General features: G+C 43.1%; 1 protein-coding gene across 1 annotated transcript in view; it reads right to left on the bottom strand.

Moving 5' to 3' along the window:
• Positions 1–10,514: 10,514 nt before the first annotated feature.
• The window catches only part of SPDEF (SAM pointed domain containing ETS transcription factor), a 29,366-nt gene continuing 17,362 nt past the window's right edge, over positions 10,515–22,518 (bottom strand). Inside the window, exons 2-6 of the mRNA XM_056845255.1 lie at positions 15,534–16,025; positions 12,504–12,701; positions 11,500–11,547; positions 11,100–11,240; positions 10,515–10,693 (exon numbers count right to left, since the gene is read on the bottom strand). Coding sequence (XP_056701233.1) covers positions 10,515–10,693; positions 11,100–11,240; positions 11,500–11,547; positions 12,504–12,701; positions 15,534–15,999 — 1,032 coding nt within the window. The 5' untranslated portion in view covers positions 16,000–16,025. The remainder of the gene's footprint in view (positions 10,694–11,099; positions 11,241–11,499; positions 11,548–12,503; positions 12,702–15,533; positions 16,026–22,518) is intronic.

Consider the following 22,518-nt stretch of genomic DNA (forward strand, 5'->3'; position numbering starts at 1 on the left):
CACAAACCGACCCTCTGTCATCTTCCATTTCTCTATGCCAGCCAAGTAGCCATCTTGCCGTCCGTTCACTCACTCAGCACAGTTAAGAGATCCAAACATATTTTCCAACCAATCTTTTATTTTTTTAATAGCCATCTCTGAAGAATATTTTGCAGTCGCTTTAACATTTTTTTTTTTTTAGATAATGTGATACGAAAGGTTGACACTGTGGTGGGGGGTTATTTTGTATGTGAAAGTCAATACCTCAAGCCCTTAAAGCCTAACCAACAAGGCTTCTGATTGGCTGGTTTTTAAGGATAATATAATGATGAGCCGCCTTCCAATTGGCTTGAACTGTTCCGAAACGTCTGGCACTTAAGCTACTGGGGCCAATCCAATTCACCCTCTTTGAATAGACTGAAGCCGGTAAAAATAAGGAGGAAACTGAGTATACCATCTTTGATTTTATTATTTCTCTCATCCCCTTTCTATATAGTTTCTGTCTGCCTTTCCCTACTTTGAAAAGAAAACAACAGGTACTCTTTGCCTTCACTACCAAGGCCCATCCGATATCCTTGTGGTACAATATTCAAGCCTCCAACTGATCACCCTGAGCCATTGCTTGAACTGAAGTATTGTGTGCACATGCAGTGACTCACCCTGCAGAGCCCTGTGGTCCTGTTTTCCCCTTTCATGAGATCAGAGCATGGTGTAGTTTCTCATCAGGCTAGGGCTCCGAGTTCAAACATGGACACCCTATGCAAATCATCAAAGCATACCTCACTGGCTCGTTTCTCCCAGCTTCTCTTTTGGAACTGGGCTGCATTTCCAGGACTTATTTAGATGGCTGATCAGATGCATTCTTCTTCTACACAAACCCAGTAAAGATTTATCTGCTATTTCTGCTTTGCAAAAGACCTCCGGTGAGATGAGAGGCTGACCTAGGGAAAGTACTGGCAGTCTACCCAGCTCGACAAAAAAGCTATGAGTGGAAGAGGCTTCTAGTGTGACATGGTCCCAGAAAACCTCACTAGAAACTCTTAATGAAGATTGCCTGGTAAGTTGCTGAAGATAGTTGGAATTCTACTAGAAGCATATCTTTAAAAGGAACCCAAGCCTTCAGCCAAAGAGAGTATTCCACCAACCACCTAGAGATTGATTGATAGTATCACACACTGAACTGGTGAAGAAACTCAGGATAAGTGACCCAAATTCTGATAGGGATGACATATCTCTATACCAACTAGAGTCTGAGATCTGGAGTCAACACACTTAATGCATAATAGAGGCATGCAGTTGGTAATCTGATATCATTATATAGCATCTGACACAAAAGGCATTAATTGGATGACATCAGCTTGTTGTAAATGCTAAAAGTAGTGCCACTCAAAAATTATATTAAAGTAGTCGAAAGAAGAAACCAGTTAGATTTCTGTGCACACATGGACAGCATTTTGCAATGAATTTGTGCACAGATTTTGAACCAAGTTCCAAAGGCAGAGGATACACCCAGGTGATAGCAGAAATATCAGCTGGTTGTAAAGTTAGATGCGGTGTCCCTTTTCCAAGTGTAACTCATATACTGCTGCGAGAAGTGTCTGTGATGGGATTTTGAATAAAGTACTATGTCGTTCATTTTGAGGTGTGTAGTAGCATCCTAGGATCCTAGCAGCAGCACAGAAATACAAGGAAGGAACTTGAGGGCCAGCAGATGTCTGCTGAAGTTAAGAATTCTTGGGTCTAGAGTGAGCACTAATTCACTGAATAAGGACCTTATCTGTAGATGCCTGGATTTGATTCAGTTGAGGTTATGTGATGCCCAGATTCCAGATTAGATTGTTAAATGCAAACATTTAATGTCAGTAAAGGAAATAATGATAGGCTTACTGCCATTGGAGTAAAGAAACCGGTTCTGTGGAATAGCATGGACCTAATAAACAAGAAACTGCTGAGAGGTTTGCCTGCTTCAAGACCAAATGAACCTGGCTTTCACTATCCAGCTCCCTGTCAATTAGAAGAGAAACTCCTTTCTACAGTGGAAGAAGCTATTATATGAAAATTGACAAGCAGAAGTATGGATGACAGTTCAACTCCATGTCTGGCCAAAGACACTCTTGAACTCTTAAACTGGGTTCTAAACATCTCAAATTCAGCAATCTTTTGTACTATTAAATTAAAACACCTCATTGTGTAAAGCCATCCCGGTATTCTTTTAATCAGCTGGATCTTTCAGCAAGCCCCCATTTCTGGCTGGGTGCGGAACATGAGTTTCATATCTGAAAAGGTGAATGAGTAACAAGTCAAATCATTTTATTATCTAAACTGTCCAAGGCAAAATTCAGCTGCACCTTCTCCACTGAGCATAGTTCCTGTTAATTTTGGTGGAGTTAGTGGAGGAGAACTTATTAGTGGATCGTATTCTAAGATTGCTGTAAATCTTACCTGTCATCGTGCGATAGTACTAATTAATGTAAAAATACTGAGATGGGAAATTCCAGCACAAAGTTTCTCTACTATACTGGAGAGGGATCAGCTCTTCTCTAGCAGTGATTTGGTGTTAATGCCTAAAGTCAGTTATTACGGGGAAATCATGCAATAAACCCCAGCATTTCATAAGCAATGCAAATGTCTCCAGTCAGTATAAATAACTACATATCCTGTACACAAATAGCTGGTGAGTTAATTACTTGCCAGTTACAAATTATTTATTTTTTTCCATTACAACAATATTCTTTATGTTTCTTTACCGACTGAATGCTGGTCTGGGTTAACCATTCCCAACATGAAAATATGAGGAAAGAGAAACCAGTATAAATAGGGAATTCGTATATCAGCGATAATGGTGGCATATCGTCAAAAGAGAAGCCAAGTAGCTACCGGCATCCAGTGCTGTTTATTCTGGAGTCTTTTTAAAAATAATAATAATGTTTCATTCCTTTAAGAACTTGTCCCTTATTCAAACAAGGAAGCTGGATTAAACACCAAATATTGCTCCTTATATCTTCGTCTTCTCATATTTTGTTATCACAGAAGACATTTAGTCAAGAAAGATTTTCCAGTCTTTTCTTGTCTGGAGAAACTGGGGCAGTTAACTGTGAAATAATTTAGGGTGAGGTCTTTTCTCCATAGGGGCACAATGTCCTGAGGTGATGGCACACATCAACTGGGATTGTCTCATCTTCAGTCAACACATATTTTGGACCAATGGCATCAGATGATTCAATCATCCAAGCATCTCCCACTCACTAATGTGTGCTCCTTTCACATATCCCACCTCAGAGAGTTCATATGGCATTTACTTCTGTTTTCCAGAAGGCTAATTTTTCTGTGTGTGGTTAGTGCACCCCTTTATTAACATTCCTCTTGTTAAGGGGTGCCATTTCACATCTGGTTCAACCTCCAGCCGATTTATGGGGGCTTATGGCTAGTGTAGTGTAAAGTAGCTAGTATATTTTCCTGTTTTCATGAAATACAGATTCCCAAGTTTTTCTGTCATTCCCTTTCACAGCAGTCTCTTGGATTTTGGTAAACACTGACCATCACTCCTCCTCCACCGCAGTCTGTTACTGCAATCTGTTTATTTTATGAATTATTGGACCCAGTGACCAAGTGTTGTTCGTGAATGAATGAAACAAGCAGCATACTGGATTAAATAGACAAGAGTTCTCCGACCTTCAACTGCTATTTTTTCCCATTAGTTTAAGAAAAACTTTGAGGAATGCTGTTGTCTCAGCAATGCACCTGTTTTTGTATATTGACTGTGTAATTTAAAACAAAAAAGGTATATATATACATATATATATTGTGACTGTATTACTGTGTATACAAAAAGATGACTGATCTATGTAAATGTTATATGGATTTAAATTCTTGTTTGATTCTCGTACTCTTAATATCTCCTGGTGTAGATGTAGCTATCAAGTTTACAAGGTGAGCTTTGTGCTGGGCTTGATTGGGCCACTGGGGTGGAAAGTGAAAGAAAGGGTAATTTTGACCAGCAGAGTGGTGGTGATCCAGTGCTGAGCTTTCCCTCCTAAATTAGATTTCTCCCAATCCACCAAACCGAAGGCTTAATGTAACCTCCAGTACTAACTGGACCCAAAGAACCGACCTCAGACAAAGTTCTGCTCTGTTTTTGTTGTGCTCAGAATGTTTCCAATGGACTTCTGCTTCGTTTGAATGCAGAGCATAGACCTTTGGGTATGGTGAACTTTCCCATTAGGCACCATCTTGTTCTGCATAGAAAGCACTGGGTTTAGATAGGTAGGGAACCTGCATGGTAGGGAACAAGATGGGGAACAGACATACAAACGGAAATTGATGGCATATATATTTTGTTAAAAGATAGAAATGGGAGCAGATTTTATTTAAAGCCTTTATCTTAACAAAAGAGATTTTCCTGCCGAAACGAGCTCTCCCCCAGTTGTTAGGCAGAAGGAAACAGAGTTTATTTAGAAGGGCTAACTCTCACACCCTTTTCTGGACTTGTTGCAAGTACTGAGTTCCTGGATGTCATTGGCAAACACAAAGGCCACGATGGAGAGGCTGACACTTGGCAGAAGTTTGTGCGCGTTGACATTCAGCTTGCTGCTTTCCTAATGGCCCTTTGAGCAGTTGCAACAGCATGCTGAGAATCAATGCACACATCATTCCAGGTGAACACTCAGCCTTCACATGACTGCCTCCATGTATGACACCTTGGACCGTGCACAATGGTTACCACCCTTGGCCTGAAACTGAGGGCCAAACTACACATTCTGGTTTTTAATGTGTTTGGTGCAGGGCTCATTGCAGCCATACAGCAGCTGCAGGGAATGGCTTTTTAAAAATGGAGAGTCTGGGTGGGCTCAGAATGCTGTCGTGGGTGGAGGAAGGGGTCCTGCCTTTCCCCCCCCCCAAGCTGTTTTCTGGTGCCAAATTAGCACCTGGAGGGAGTTATTTATTTATTTATTGCTGTTTTGGTGCTAGAAAACAGCTTTGGAGGGAAACCAGGAGCTCCCCCCGCCCGGCAGCATTCCAGACCCATTTGGGCTCTCCTTTATTTTTTAAAAGCCATTCCCCGCCACTGCCGTGTGGCTGCCAAAAACCCAAGTTGGGGAAACCAGTCCAAACTTGTTAGAAACCCGAACATGTAGTTTGGCCCCCAGTGTGCAGTGGTTATTGCAAATGGTCACAAAAATCAGCCCTGAGTCGGCTGTATTCATTTTCATGGCCCATGGTCCACATAGTGAATGCTGGGAGGGTGGGAGGAGAAAAGCTGTGGCCCATTGGCCTAGTCTTTCTGATTAAAGCACTGTGTCAGGCTGGGGGTGTGTGAGAGGGATGGCCTATGCTAAAGAGTATTGTTACATTCAGCAAAGCTACATACTAGCTGACGGAGAGTAATGTATCTGTCATGCCGGTCTGCCTCTTCTTCCATAAAAAGCAAAAACTATACTTAAGAAATATAATAATAAAAGGATTATTTTATTCATGCACAGTGTGTTTAACCTTGTTAATGGTGGGGAGGGTTCTACTTTTGTTATGAGACAGGAGATATGAATCGGGATGACAATCTGCAACAGAAAACAGTGCTTTGACAGGTGAAGACGCTTCAGCAGTGCTGGCCAATGTCACAAGGCCTAGAGAGATGTGAGTAGTTGCATCAGGCAAAATGCTCTTCTACACAGACTGCTGAGGCACAGAAGGCCTTTCAAAGACATCAATAGAATTTCAGTGCAATTTCTCAATGGCACCTATCTTGTTTGTCACATTCAACAAAAATGATATCAGAAGTGAATTAGGCAAACCATCTGAGGTACTGGGGGATTTTGAGGGAAGCTTAAAGAATTTCAATCATTTCTCAAAGCATGTCTGTGTTGCACATTCCCACTTGCAGTTAAATTCCCTAGGTCCTTTTTGCCAAAGGACACATGTAGGATCTTTTACTGGGTCAGACCGTTCAATGGGTTCATCTACCTCAGTCTTGCCTACTCCAACTGCTGTCCAGTGCCTCATGCAGAGCAAGGTCTGTCTCAACCCTTGCTTCTTGAGATCCTTGAATTGGAGAAGCTGTGGACTGAATCTGGGACCTTCTGTACACAATGCATGTGCTCTACCACTGAACCAAGCCTCCTCTGGAGCACAATACGCAGGCCTTTGTGAAACAGTGTTGGAGGAGAGATTCACGGATACCATGAACTGCCAAGTGAACAAAGAAGTGGGTTCTAGATCAAATCAGGCCTGAACTGTCCCTAGAAGCTAAAATGACAACTGAGGCTAATGTACTTTGGTTTCATCATGAGAAGACAAGCCTCGTTGGAAAATCCAGTAGTGCTAAGAAAAGCTGAAGGCAGCAGGAAATGAGGAAGACCCAACATGAGATGAATTGACTCAAACAAGGAAGCCACGGCCCTCAGTTTGCAAGACCTGAGCAAGGCTCTTAATGACAGGACATTTTTGAGGTCATTAATTCATAGGGTTGCCATAAGGTGGACATGACTTGACAACACTTAGCACACACTGTAAAACAGACACACATGAGCTGGCTTGGTGGCATCTCTCCTTAACAGTTTAATTTAGCTTGTTAACTGGGGAGCATGTTGGAAAATACTGAATTGTATGACATTATTCCGCCCCCCCCCCCCCAGGTTTTCACAGCTGCATTAATGATGTTGAGCACATTAGATGATTTTGTTCAGTATTTTATTTTTGGAGCAAGTGTCGTCTGAAAGTAACAAACCCCTACCATTTGACATTTCTCAGGACTGCACTATAGTCAAGGATTGACGCTCTCATTATGTATATCCATAATGCCTGCACATATTACGTAAATAGGCAGATGTCCCCAGGAGCTGGTACCCCAAACCAGTCTCTCACCATCACCAGACTTGGCCTGTTGCATGTTTTGTTATTTACTGCAATAGAAAAAGGAAGGGAAAGTGCTTGGGTTGTGGGGGCACATAAGAGCCGCAGGGTGCAATTTTATTTAAGCATTTATTATATTTGGCAGCAGCTACATTTTGTGCCCGAGGTGTACACACCTCCCACTACAGAAACATGATTGACCTTCCAATCTGGACACCACTATTTTACAAGCAGGAGCATCTTTGTTACATGGGGTGGGGTAACATAAAACTATTCCAAGGGGCAGAAGTTTGCAATACTTTTTTTCCACAACAAAAGACTCCACCTATTGCGCAACTATATTTTTTCCCACAAACCAAGGAAAATATGCCCACCAATACCGTTCTTGGAGTTCTGAAATATGTATCTTCCTTTAGATAGGCTCGCAGTTTCACAGGTACCCTTCTCTCTAAACTCTCCATTGAACCCATGAAGCAACAACGTTCAAGAAAAACATTTTAGAGCACAGCCCCCTCCCCATGTCTATCATTTTCAATGTCCAAAACTACCTGTTTGTTTTTCCTCTGAGGTGAACTGTAGCTCTGCTAAAAATAAGGTTTCTGTTGTTTAAAAAAAACAAGAAAGAAAGAAAGAAAGAAAGAAAGAAAGAAAGAAAGAAAGAAAGAAAGAAAGAAAAAGAAAGAAAGAAAGAAAGAAAGAAGAAAGAAAGAAAGAAAGAAAGAAAGAAAGAAAGAAAGAAAGAAAGAAAGAAAGAAAGAAAGAAAGAAAGAAAGAAAGAAAGAAAGAAAGAAAGAAAGAGGCAAGCCTCTGCAGGTGCTGTAGCTGCTGACTGGTATTGCTTCTTAGCAAAAAGGTCAAATCGTGCAGAAGTTAAACACAGGCTGGTGGAAGGGTGGTGTAGCAGTTTCATGGATCCAAGTGAAGTGAATGTTGCAAAGTGGTTCTACTCTCTAAAGCCTTCAGATAGCATGTAGTTTTGCTGTATGGCCACTTGGTCAAGTAAGTGTCAGGGGCAGGGGGGGCAGCCATGAATCCATACCCCACTAGTAAGTGATCCATGTGGGTGGGGGGGTCCCAGGATTGCCAGGGTCTGGTCGGAGCCCATAACACCACTGCCAGGTCCCACTGTTTATCCATACCACTCTTTTGCCTTGGGAGTTAGCAATGAGTTGAGAACACTCACTGGCCAGGTTTGCCCCAGGTGCCATCAGATGTTTGACCTTTGCTTCACACTGAGTTAAATCAACCCTCCAAATCTGGGCAGCAAAGTTCGAGAACGTTTGTAACAGTCCTCTGCTAGAATAAAAAGCCATACCTTTATCCCCACCAGCCTGCAAAACTAAGATGAATTTACTGTCTTGTACTCCAGCGATGCCTCTGACCCAGAATTAAAGAATTATCTGTAAGATCAGGAGTATAAATCTACTGTAAAGTGAGAGAGCAAGCAACTTCCCCTTCTCCTTTTGGATTTCTATCTATCATGGAACCCTGTTAGAAAAGACAGCAGCAACGTCAGCCATTGTGTAATGACTGCTAATGATTTCAGATAACATCTGGTAAATAATTTGACAGGTACCATGAGAAGTCAACTACTTCAGATTCAGAAAATGTTCATACTAGGTTTAACAATTGTGAACAACGCTAGTCATATTCTAAGCACGCTCAAAAATACACACACAGAGAGAGAATTAATTAAGATTTAAGTAAATACAACTTTCCCTATACAAAATCCCTAAGCTCCTGACTATTTACTTTCTTGGTACCATGCTTACTCAGTGCTGCTAAAAGCAGCTCCAGTCTCGCCACTTATTAGGGGCAGCCACTATCTTATGGTGGCCCTTACAAATGTTTCAACAAGATCTAGTGATTTTGCCAGGAATAGGATTGCCAACAGGCCTAGAGAAAAATGCCCTGTCCCCTTAAGACAGACTTATTAATGTGTGGAAATGGGCAACTAAAGTTCTTCATGGCATGGGGGTAAATAACACCACCTGGTAAATGACAGCCCATTAAGCCTCCATTAAAGGGGCAGGGCATTTCCCCCCAGGCCACTGGCAACACTAGCTAGGAAGTCTGCAAATAAAACAGGAAAACTTGGCATGGGTCAGAAGAAGGACTACGCACAATCAACTGTTTTTTGCCTGACTAATAATGCATGGAATGTCCATGTTCACCTTAATCTTTACCATAAATCAGCATCACCGGCTTACAAAAATGCATATACAGTTGGCCTTATTTGAGACAAGCTGTTTTACAGCCAGGAAGTTGAAAGCATCCAAGCAACCGTGGTTGATTCAAATAAAGTCACCCTGTGAAGCTGGGAGGTGGTCTTCAATTCCCAGCATTGACTTCTGGCACACAACAAAAATCCATATCATATTTTCAGGTCAGGGCACTGCTGCTGTGTCTGTTCATATGATCAGCTCACGAGCCTCAGTAATGTTAACACATTGCAACAGCCAGCACTACATCCCATAAAATCTAGGGACTCTACTTGCCTTAGCACAGACACTCAGCCAACTGGCCCCTGCAGGCATACAGGTGCCACAGTGTTCCAGCCTTGGGTCAACATGAGCCCTGGCAGGAGGCTACTCTATGTGATCCTATTGTCTTCCCTCTCAGGTGAAGCTCATTCACACACTGTGCACATACTGAGAATGGGTGACTCTGTCCTTCTGCTAACAATACCTAAAAAACAGTTGCTTCTTGCATTCATGCATATAAGAGAAGGTAGCCAATTTAATAATACCAAACCTGGGCAGACTTTCTGGCCAGTTCCCTCGGGATCACCTACTACTATGTTCTACTCTGATCATCATAAAGCTAACGTGGTATTGTCAACCAGACCCTAAACTGTTACGCCAGTGCATCGAAACTCCAAGAACTGGCTTACACAATGTCCCATATGAACCCCTAATCCTGTGCTACTAAAAATCGTGCCAAGTATATTGAGGGAATTACTGAATCACTCAGACTGCAGGCCATCAAGGCAAGTTCACCAAAGTCATTTCACAGTCTGCTCTTGAGGCTTTCTGCTTAGTAAGTGGAAAGCAAATGATTGATGGGGGTGCTGGGGTATTCAGACAGTTTAGCATGGCATGACACTGCTTTGGCCACCAAATCCTTCCCAAACAAATTTATGGTGAAACCCGTTTCTTGTGAGTGAAACATTTTCCAGTGCCATAAGGCTTAAATTGAGCAAAGTTACAAGCAAAACAAAATTTAAAATACTACAATATTTTCTCAGTAATTTCACTAGAAAGGAAGAAACATCTGCTGTTTAGACTCCAGACCCCACCTCTGTTCTCCCTTCCTTCTCTTCCATCTCCCACCTTTTATTGGCTTCTCACAGCATACACCTGGATGCACACGAATAAGAAAATGTCCTATACTCAAAACCAAGGGGCCCCACCAAATGAAATGTATATGCTTCATTGAGCAGTATTCCTTCCTGTTTGCCATTTTACCTTGGCAACAAATGTTTGTTTGCTTCCTTGTTTCCTGTACACAATCAGGAAATACAGAAATCTCAGAAGTCCCGCAGGCAAGTCCAAAGAGTTCTCAGCCTCTTGTCCAGCTCTTGATATCATGTTTTTTTTTTTTTTAGTTCGTACTGCCAAGGGTAAGGGGTGCTGTGGTTCCAGAAAGTCCCAAAGCCCCCAGTTTAACAGAATTTGTTCCAGCTGACTTCACACAGGGTGTACAAACTGGTAGACCAGCCGCTGGGAGATGTCTGGTTTCCGAATGATCCCTTTCTTGTAATATTGCCGGATAGAGCGGCTCAGCTTGTCATAGTTCATGGCGGGACGGTTCTTGCGGATTCCCCACAGCCGAGCCACTTGAGCAGAATCTTCAATTTTGAATATGCCTAGGAAGGGAACATGAGAAATTAAGGAGCCAGTGATATCATGTGTTTTAACCACATATCACAGACAGCCCTAATCCTAGTCTATTTACTGGCACTGTTACAATGCCTTGGATCAGAAGACCAATTCAGCTTGTTGAATTAAAAAGAAGAAGAAAGGTTTTCAAAGAGACGTAAGAACTAAACATTCCAGTAGCGCTTCAAGGGGTGGGGTCACATTCTGCTCTGAATCCAGGGAAGCAAAGCAGGTCAGGGAGCCTAGCCCACCGACAGTATATACTAAGAGCACGGAAGTACTGTTGATCGAGCGCTTTCACAATAGGACCTCTTAGTGCATAAGCATTGGAGACAAAAAAGGCTGTTTCTCAGAAAAGGAAGCTGCTTAGGATTTCCCAGAAACGATGCTCACCTTTCTCTTTATTGAGCCAACGAATGAAGCGCCCATAGTTATGGGGCTTCAGCAGAAGTTCTTTCAGAAACTGCCAGAGGTGAATGGGCTGGCCTGAGCAGGATGAATCCACCTCATTTTCTGTCCAGTTCTCTTCACTCCCTATAGGAAGAAAAGGCAAGGCCCTGTTAATTATCAGACAATTTCATGAAGGACTGGATGTCCACGTTGTTCTTCTGTAGCTCTTTGTTCATCTGATACCATGATTTAAAACAGGCAGAACTAAAAATGACTACTGCTACAGCTAAAAGCACCATGTGGTTTATGGAACCTCTTTCTGTACTCCCAATAATAGCTTCCCATCTGCTTCTATTCTCTCCCTTCCTTGTGGTTTGGTTATTAATGGCAACAGTGAGCTCACCACAATAATGCATCTCTCCAGGGGCAGTCTTCTCCTTCATCCAGGCAGCTGGAAAGCAAGCACAAATGTCAAAGGATAGTCCCGTAGTCAGGCCAATCCAGTCTTGGGTACAGTCCCCCTCCCCAATAAACCTCCACATATATTCTGTGACTGTAGAGCCTCAACAAAGTCTCTCATACAATTAGCCAGTTAGTCTAACCCCCTGTGGTGAGGCAGGGCTGTTTATAGGATTGCCAACCTCCAGATACTAGCTGGGATCTCCTGCTATTACAACTGATCTTCAGCCAATCGAGAAAATGGCCGCTTTGGCAATTGGTCTCTGTGGCATTGAAGTCCCTCCCCAAACCCCGCCCTCCTCAGGCTCCGCCTCAGAAACCTCCTGCGGTGGCGAAGAGGGACCTGGCAACCCTAGCTGTTTACCCAACCAACGTTTACATCACAAGGCTTTTCTGAGCCAGATTTGCTCCGGCTTGGCTCCTTAACTGCATCAGGTTTTCCCCTCCCACACACAGTTTTGGTTGCCAGTTGTTTTTTGCTTGGGTTTTTTTCCCCAGACCATTTTTTGGGAGATCTAAAAAACAAAAACAAAAAAAACAGGCAATCTCAGGGGGGGTGGGAACCTCAGGAAAGCAACAACCAAGTGATCCTGTATATAAGAGAGGAGGAAACCCGATGCCTTTAAGACATCAGGCTGGAGCAAAAACCTGATATGGAAAAGCCCACAGACACACTTATACAGCCATGACCCAACCGTTGTGCCAACAAGATAACTGGTTGCATGAAGTTGTGAAACAAGAAAAGAAGCCAGTAGTTGCAAACAGGTCCACCAGCACAAATTATATGTAACATGCAGATAATAATCCTGGTCTTTAGGGATATTTGGGGTATGCCTGGGTGCTACAGGACAGCAAGGACATGTCTCTGCTGCTGCCCAGGCTGCAGGTACTTCTTCAGAGGCAAGCATGTTAGCTGTGGTCATCTCCCAACGGTATCAGAAAAGGCACCTGATTTCCAAATGTCCAGGTGAGCATGTAAGACATCGCCACATGCTGGGGAACGCTGACGGAACTGCTCCTCAGACATGGCACACACATCCTTTCCGGAAAGATCCTGGAATGATTTCCCAATCTGAGGCAACCGGTATTGGTGTTCTGTCCATAAGATCCACTTCTGGACATTCCCTGGACTCCAGTCTGCTGGGTCTACAAGACAGACATAGGTATATTCCAAATGCAGAGTACAATGGCTCAAGCATAATGCAACTTCAAAATAAATGTTGCAAGGAAACATTCTGGGCAACCCACTCTGGGATAGGAGAATTTCTCTTTCTTTTACTACCAGCAAAATGAAGCTCTCTGCCTAGTACACAGCTTTGGCTCATTAACTGATATATAGCTAGTGAGAGCTCCCTGCCTATAGCTTTTGACATGTGATTGATTATAGCTCCAGGCACTCTCTTTGATGTCAGATTATGATCCAGGCAACCACCAATCTCAACACAGCGCTTTTGGACACCAGATAAGGATTTAGAGCCACGTTAAACTGCTGCAGCGGTTTAAAGCACCAAAACAGAGTGGAACAAGGAAAGATGCTGCAGATCTCTCGGGATATCCGAGCTTAAGACAACTAGCTTCAAAGAGACTAGAAACAGAAGTCAGCATTAAATCTAGAATAAATAGGGTTGCCAACCTCCAGGTGGTGGCTGGAGATCTCCCGCTTTTACAACTGATCTCCAGCCGATAGAGATCAGTTCACCTGGAGAAAATGACTGCTTTGGCAATTGTACTCTATGGTACTGAAGTCCCTCCCCTCCCCAAACCCTGCCCGCCTCAGGCTCTGCCCCCAAAATCTCCAGGTATTTCCCATCCCAGAGCTGGAAACCCTAAGAATAAAACACTCAACATTTAGAAGAAGAATTGGTTTATATACCTTGCTTTTCTTACCGAAAGGAGTCTCAAAGCAGCTTTAATCACCTTCCCTCCCCCCCCCACAACAGCCACCTTGTCAGGTAGGTCAGTAGGGTTGCCATCCTCCAGGTACCCGCTGGAGATCTCCTGCTATTACAACTGATCTTCGCTTTGGCCGCTGGACTCTATGGCATTGAAGTCCCTTCCCTCCCCAAACCCTTCCCTCCTCAGGCGCCACCCCAAAAACCTCCCACCAGTGGCAAAGAGGGACCTAGCAATCCTATAGGTGAGGCTGAGAGAGTTCTGAGAGAACTGTGACTGGCCCAAGGTTATCCAGTAGGCTTCATGTGGAGGAGTAGGGAAACAAACCCAGTTCTCCAGATTAGGGTCCACTGCTCTTAACCACTATACCACACTGGCTCTTACAGAGTTTTTGTACAATGTTCTGGTAAGCATTCTCATATCCATTCCCAGACATTTCTCTGATACCCCTTATATCAAGGGGGAGGGTAAAGTTCACCCAAAGAGCTAATGAAGGAAAGCCTCATTTTAAATTCCATGCCTCTTCCACCTTCTTGTTTTCCAACAAGCCAATGTATTTCTTCTCTCAGCCATGTGTCTGTCACATCCCGCTTGAGAATCCAAAAAAATGGTCTTTGGGACAAACATGCTAGCCCTATTTTGCTGGATTTACATCTAGCTCAGTAGCAATTCATGGTTTGTAGAAAGAGGGTTGCTTTTTTAAAGAAAACAACATCATGGGTGTGTTTTTATTAAGTCTTTTATTGGATAGGGGGAAAGCTATACAATCAAGCTAGTGTGTCTTATTTTGTACACACAGTTTAATTTCTTCCTAACACCTCTACTCCTACAGTATTAAAAAATGAAACCTTTTCCCTCTTCTGTGTGCCAAGAAAAAAATGTAATAGTGGTGATTTCTTCTACCAGTTTAATAACTAGATAGCATCTGAAGAGGGTATCAATTACTAACCATGTGCTCTTGTGTAGCTCCCATGTATTTCAAAGGGCTGTTATGAATTATGCCCCTCTGCCTGCCTGCATCTACCACCTTGAGTATTTTTTGCTGGCAGCATAAGAATTTTATCTAGGTGTACACAGCATTTCCCACTCATCTAGTAAACTCTAACATCCTCTCTGCCATTCAGTAAAAGTGAGGAAAATAGAGATTTGAGTCAGATCAAAGTATGCATGCAAGTCCAGTGAATTTAGGATTCATTGCATCATTTTGATTTATTTATTTTTTGGTCCGGTAACACTTTTGGAACACAAGACCAGGACTTTTGATAAATGGAATTTACATCCATTGTGTGGTTTTGGCCACACAGTTCTGTCCTTTTTGTCATGGGCCAAAAGGCAAGACTGGCAACTAAGTCAACAAGGGATTGTATTTTGATAGAGTTGAATACTGATCCTAAAGTTTATGATTCAGTTAAGTAGGTGCCATACAGGCTGCTCCATCAATGTACATATCAACCCCATAATATCACTAAATGGAACCCTCTAAGGCACTTGTCACCATCTCAGGCTGCAAGCAAGAAGGTAGATTAGGGTCTGAGCCAGCGTGGTGCAGTGGTTAAGAGCTGTGGTTTGGAGTGGTGGACTCTGATCTGGAGAACTGGGTTTGATTCTTCACTCCTCCACATGAGCAGCAGACGCTAATCTGGTGAAGTGGATTTGATTCCCCACTCCTACACATGAAGCCAGCTGGGTGAGCTTGGGCTAGTCACAGCTCTCTTAGAGCTCTTTCAGCCCCACCTACCTCATAGGGTGTCTGTTACGGGGAGGGGAGGGGAAGGTGATTGTAATCTGGTTTGATTCTCCCTTAAGTGGTAGAGAAAGTCGGCATATAAAAGCCAGCTCTTCTTCTTCTTCTTCTGAGCATATATTCAACATCTGTACCCCTGATTACAGTGAGGTTTGAGCTCACACAACCATTACGACAACCTGAATATTGGCCAGACACCCATCAATAACTGATGATGATATTGTATACTACCAGACATCTCAGCTCAGCAATCCTAGCATCATCCTGCACCATAAAAGTTTCCCTAGAATGGGAGATACACCTCCCAAACAGTAAAAGAAGAAAGTGATTGAGGTACTCACCTGATGCAATATTGAGAAGCTTGCAAGCCGTTTCAATGTCCTTGAGCACCTCACCTACCACCATGCTCTGCACCTGTTCCAGGGAGTGCTCTTCCAGGTGAAGGCTGGCTTGGTAGTCCATATCAGGTGTGAGGCTCAAACCCTGACTGTCAATGATAGGGCACTGCTCGGGTTCTTTGGGCACTTCAGTCCTGCTCCCTTGATGGTTGACTTGCTGGCTCTCACCCAGAGCCTTAGGGACCCAATTGCTGTCTTCTGGGTAAACCATATCAAAGTGCTGCAGGTAGAAGGTGGGGAGAGGTTGTTCAGGGGTGGCAGGTGGGCTGGGACTGTCAAGAGACCTCCAACTCTGGTTGTCTGAGTCTTGAGAAACAGGCAGCTTCTCCAGACCAGAAAGCAGCACGGTATCCTGAAGGGTGACCCGGCTGTAAGGCAGAGCAGTCAGGCCTTGGCCAGCACTGCCCATCACTCTACACAGGTTTGACTCCAGATCTGTCATGAAATAAAGGGAGAAGGAAGGAAGGAGAGAAAAAACACACGCATCAGTTAGAAAGGATGGTTTGATAGTGATTTCTGCATTTCGGCCCAGTGATCAGGCACAATGAAGGCAAGCTAAGCCTGTTAAGGGAAAAGAAACCGGCAAAGAGTAACTCCATGGTCAAAGAGACCCCTCGATGAAAACAGGTTAAATAGCTCTTCATGGACCCAGGCAACTCTTCCCTTCTGGGTCATTTGGCAATAAGAGGGCAAGGGAAGCAATCCTGTCAGTAAGGGTGAGGAGATAATCAAATACAGAAGGCCCGTGGTTAGGATCAAATGATAACTTTCCAGACAGGGAGACCAAATATCTTCTTAACCTCTTGAGATCGAAGCAATTGGGGTGACACAAATGAGAGATTGGAATCTTTAATGTGAGGGACTCATCAGAGACACATGTAGACAAAAATACATTCTTATCAAAGTGTAGACAAAAAATAAATCTGAAATGTGTTGAAATCATGTATAATGTTAAGTGCCAAACATTCAGAGATGGGAGTCTTTATGCACAATCTGTTTTTTGTGCAATGTGTGTGTGTGTTTCCATTTATTGTGCACTTGCTGTGCATCTTTTCTTAAAGGAGCACTTCTGTTTCAGGAAAACCTTATAAAGTACCTCATACAGGAAGGTTGATGTATTGAACCATCACAGGCTTGCCAGTAACAAGATCAAATTCTTTGGCAAAAGTCAATTTGGTGTTTCCCCCCAGTCATTTGGTGTTTTTCTAATCTTTTTTTTTAAAGGCTGAGCAAGGGTGAGCGTTACAACAGGTAGCATAGTGTAGAAGGGCTGCGGCACTGCCGTAGACCCCATGCTCTGCAGGCAGAAAGCCCCAGGTCTGATCCCTGGCATTTCCGGTTAACTCAGGTGATGGGTATTACAAAAGACCTTTCTCTGCTGAGATTCTGAAGAACCACAGCTGATCAAAACAGAGCTACGGGGACAAATGGCCCAATATGGTAAAAGGCAGTTTCATATGTTCACAGACAGCAAGTTTCACTTTTTTAGAAGTCCAGAGCAGGTGTGCAGGGGGTAGAATTTATATTTGGGTTGTGATTCTAAATGCATCTACTTGGAAGCAAGTCCCATTAGCATCAGCAGGCTTCATTTCCACAGTTTGGGTGACCAAACAAAATGGCAGCAGTAGACTGAGAGAGCCCTATCAGAGACACTTACATTCCCACTACCACTGCAGTCTTGTAACATTTTATTTCACAACCCTTCTGGAAAGGCAAAAATGAGAAGTGCGGGAGTGACAGGATAGGGAAATGGGCCAGAATCATAGAGGAAGCCCGCAGCAAACGAGAGAATCCTATCTGGAACTCTTGGATCCCAGGCTATTGCAGTATCCACGTTTTGCCTGCCATGATCCCTTGCAAAGAATGGCACATTTTAAAAGTCATTATGAAGTCAGCAGGAGAGATGACATCCAATAGATTCCTGCTCCCAAGCCTTTTTAACCCCTGAAATCATGATTTGAAGGAACTTTCCAACTTGTATTCTTTTAATCTGCATTTTAAAACATCGCATCCATCTGGCTTGCATACAGAGAAGCTTGGACTTGACAGAGGAGGGGATGAACATGATAAAGTTCCATGGCAACCTTTGAACTGTCAGTAACCAAACAGAAAGCTTGATGTTCCCTGAGGCTTTAAAGGAAAAAATCCTTCTGAAATGAGAGTTCAGTTAAAAGGCTGCTGTTGGGGTCAGGTCACCCAGTGTGCAATTTGGAGACTATTGCTCATGTGGGCTGCTCTTTTTATGGGTATTTCCCCCTTGCTCTGAAAATCCAATTAATATTTTCTCTTTCTAGAATTCACATGGGAGATGTCAGAGTTTAGGGTATCATCAAATCAGCACTATGGCTGTGAGCACACAGTGATTCAACAATAGCCAGGGCAGTAGAAGTGGGCTCTCCAAGGTCTTAGGTGGAAAATATATTTTCCAACATGGCTACCTGAGATCCTTTAACTGGAGAAAGCAGGGACTGAAAATGGGATTCTGTGTACAAAGCATGCACCCAGTTATTGAGTCTCTTCCCTAAAGGCTAGACATTTTAACATCCAAAATTTTGTTTTAAGAGGCTAGATATCTTATTCATAGTATTTAATGGATAGATTAACATAATTCTCTTCCCAGATTTTCCTGTTGGTGTAGGAGAGCCAGAGTGGTATAGTGGTTAAGAGCAGTGGTTTGGAGCAGTGGACTCTAACCTGGAGAACCGGGTTTGATTCCCCAGTCCTTCACATGAGCGGCGGACGCTGATCTGGTGAACTGGATTTGTTTCCCCACTCCTACACACAAAGCCAGCTGGGTGACCTGGGGCTAGTCAAAGTTCCCTACGAACTCTCTCAGCCCCACCTACCTCACAGGGTGTCTGTTGTGGCGAGGGGAAGGTGATTGTAAGCCGCTTTGAGTCTCCCTCAAGTAGAAAAAGTCGGCATATAAAAACCAACTCTTCTTCTTCTTGTGCTTGCCTCAAATTAGTTTAGTAATCACTGTATCTATAACATTTCTTTAGCAATCACAAGCATACTGTGTAGGGCTGTTGAAAAAAAAATTCAGTATACGGTAGTTCGGCTTCGGCAAAAATCAGCCCATTTTTATTCGGGCCGTGCCGAAGTCCGAACTCCCCCGCTTCGGATCCCCGGAAATTCAGGGGGATCCGGAGTTTGGGGGAAAATTCGGCCCCCCGCGCGCCTTCAGGGGGATTCCCTACTGTGTTTGTTTGTCTGCTGTATCATGTAATACTAATTTTAGTTGGGGCTCCAGGCATATAGTACACTCTAAAGCTTAGTTATCAGGTTCTAGACTTTTGAAATAGAACAGCAAGCACGCTGGGAGAAAATGAAGGTGAAGATTTCCTTTTTTTAAAACCCTGTGTTTCTAACAATGGAGCCCTAAACAGAGCTACACCCTTCTAAGCTCATTGCCTTCAATGGACTTAGAAGGGTGTAGCTCTGGTTAAGATTGCACTGCAAGTCTCTCAAGATTTCAATATCACTGAATGGTCCCTTTATCAGGGGTCACAGTTCTCTACAATCCTGCCATGATTCACAGCATCAAGCTTTCAGCACAATATCTGAGGAATCATCACCCTCATTGAAGAACAGCAGTTAACAAACCTCCAAAGCCTGCCCAGGGCCTCCTGACCGAATAAATGTGTCCTTTGTGAGGGGTTTTGTTTACTATAATGTTCTGTACAGTACGTTACTAACTCTGCTTGTTTCAGTGTGCCAAAAAATTTTGCTTGCTGCTGTTCCCCACTGGTTTCTGCCTAAGGGCTGGACCCATGTTTACTCCCCACCATGAATGATATATGGTAAATAGGAGATAATTAAGTCACTAATTGCTGCAACCAGTGTCTCCTTATCCATGATTGGCCAAAGAAAGACAACTGAAAGATCTGCATCATACAGTCAGATTTCTTCTTAAAACACTTTAGGAATACTCATTCCTGTTCTTATCACACAGATTGATGTCTCCAGTTTGCTCTTACAAAGGTTTCCTAATTACCTCTGTAAGGGTAATTAAAGTGCATTTAAAAGTCATGCAGATCTGCCATCGCTCCAGCTGAATTCAATATGCAGCTCTCAGTGTTGTAGACTTAGAAAATGGAGCACCAATGAGGGAAATGGATTTACTTGACGTAGCACAAACATATGCACTTCAGAGAATGCAGAAGACGTTCTAAACTCCAGTCATGTGCTTTGACTGTTATGTAGTGCATTCTCTTTCTTGGCAACATGCCATTCTTTAAAAATGGTAACTTACACCTTATAACTGAAATTGAAACCCGCAGCCGGATAAAAATCCAATAGATTTTAAAGAACCTGTTTGATAATTTTTAAAAAATAGAATTGTATTTGTAAATCAGGAAATCATTACTCATCAAAACAATTTCAGAGGCTGACGTTTTAAAAGCCATATTGGTGCCACAGATCTTTGAAAGTTTGGCTCGTCTTGCAAAAAAGATCCACAAGAACAGCTTAACCTGTGCGAAGCAAGCGTTCAGTTCTTTCTTTGCACAGGCAGAACAAGCTGATTTCAAGACAGACCTGCTGACACAGTAAAATTCTTAATAGCCAGGTATTTCAAACACAACACCCACAAATCAAGAACAGATGTTTGAGGAACTGTTCAACTCAATAGCTCCCATTAAAACTGAAGACTGTGACCTTTGGAGAGTTTCCAATTAAAATACAAACGACAGATAGAATATACTGTGACTTCTGGTCCATGGAGAATGGTGTCTCTGATGTCACCAACAAGTTTCTAATACCTCAGACTCCTTTTGTGCCCAGTTCAAATTACTATCTGTTCCTTCAGGATGGCATCAGAAAGGACTGGCTGCATCCATTGAGTTACCTCAGAAGAAAACAATAGGGATCTTTATGTTTAAAAGCTGGTGGGAAAGCATGATTGCACATTTATGGTACCATCCTAAGCAGAGTTAATCCTTCTAAGTCTATCTGGCCGTAGAAGGCTATAACTTTGCTTAAGATGACACTATAACAGCCCATTCCTTACCTTTCGGTGGCCAGGGATGGTGTGGCCGAGGCGCCTCTGCAACTCCTCCAAACCCATTTCCCGGCCACTGAAAGGCTTTAAAAAGCCTTTCGCCGGCTTTTTACATTTCTAATGGGGACGCCAGCCCGGGCCTTTGCGCCAGTGAAACATTGGCAAAAGGCCCAGCAGGCGTCCTTGGGCAGCAGTGCCATGGCAGCACCAGGAGACCGGTGTCCGGGCCTCCCCGCCAGCATCCGGCCCATCCTGGATGGCATAAGTAATGCCGACACCAGTGCAGGGGGCCCAAACGCTGGTGCAGCCCCTTCCTGGCCTCCAAAGAACTTTCACCCTTTAGGCTGAGGAACGGGCTGTTAGTCTAATGCATACAGATAGAAAATAAATAAAAAGGCCAACGCAAGTCTGTATTCTAAAGATGCTTTCATCCAAATTCTTACAAAGCAATGACATATATTTTAGTATCCATAATCAAACTTGATGGTAAATAACCAAAGTGTGGGTATAGCTGTTTCTTTGGTAAGTGATGCTAAAATAACCATGGAACAAAGAACAATCAATTCCAACAGCTACAAACAAACCTGCAGCAGCAAAGTTTGATATCAAACCATTACAGGAACCTGTCTGGAGGTAGATTATGTGCAAGCCATGAATACTGGCATATGCCCTTGAATGTGTCCAGGAAGAGGTTACATGAAAGAAGATTTTCACAAAACACTCGTGTGACAAGTCTGTTTTTTTTCCTACTTGAGGGGACGCACACAGCCTCCTAAGATTTTTGGGATCTAGGTTTGTTTTGAAATATAAACCTTCCCCTCACTTTCCAAGTGTTCTACAGGTAGTGAGTGTATAGGCTTTGGGTTTGCTGCTGTGAGGTAAGTTTTGTGGTACACAAGGAGATTATTGAGATCACTGAGGCTGGATTAATATGTAGACAACTAAGAAGATTTATTTATTTACAGGTTGGTTTTAAAGGAACAAACCAACAGCACAGATTTCCAGGTAGACAAAGTAGAAACCTGGCAGAGGCACAAAAATTTAAACCGGTTATGACTTCAGAGAGTAGTTAGACTTTTTCTGCTATGCTGTCAGGCACAAACAGACTTTTATTGACTAGCCACTAGGTTGGATCCTTTGACACACATAGGATTCCACTGACACCAACCCGCCCTTTCCCCAGGTCAGACTAAATTGTACAAGGTCTGCTCATCACCAGAGACAGGCCTAACGATTGAGCACTTTCTTCTCTCCCAGAGATAGAACCAAACCACTCTGCAACACTACCAGGAAGAGCTACCCTTCACTCCATCTGCTCTTTTTCCTGAGCTGTCACTGCTCTCTCCTTGAGGCAGAACTCCTGTGTTCCCTCCAACATCTCATCCCTCTTCTTGAAGGTGATTGAATGCTGGAGAAGCACTCCTATGGGCTCATCTGAGTGGTTGATTTTCCCTTCAGGGGCAGGATAGCTTCCTGTCCGTCACAACTTGGCTATAGGGAGATCACATGCATGTTCATGAATGTCCATTTTTGTATCATGAAGGTATGGTACACAAATAACAATGCAATCCTAAGAACCCTTTCTTGGGAATAAGTCCCGTTGAATAGAGCTGAATAAACCCGCATAGGTTTGCTCTTTAAGCCGTCTAATGCCCATCAATTCCAAGACTTGCTGCATCTAAGTTAGCATACCCATGAACTTCAATTAAGACATTACAGTTCATTGCCATCTGAAGAAGCTTATTATTTGGAAAAATAAACTTCAGAATAATGGAACTTCAGTACCACCTCATTGACTTTATAAACTATGGGGCTCTGATCTTGTTACTACAGCTTAGTAACTGTTATGGAGTCACTGAACAGCTCTCTGAAAGTAATAACCCAAGGTGATGCCACTATCAAAAGTAAGCAGAATATTAGGATTTG

This window comes from Euleptes europaea, chromosome 2 (genome assembly GCF_029931775.1).
Source record: "Euleptes europaea isolate rEulEur1 chromosome 2, rEulEur1.hap1, whole genome shotgun sequence".
Lineage (NCBI taxonomy): Eukaryota > Metazoa > Chordata > Lepidosauria > Squamata > Sphaerodactylidae > Euleptes > Euleptes europaea.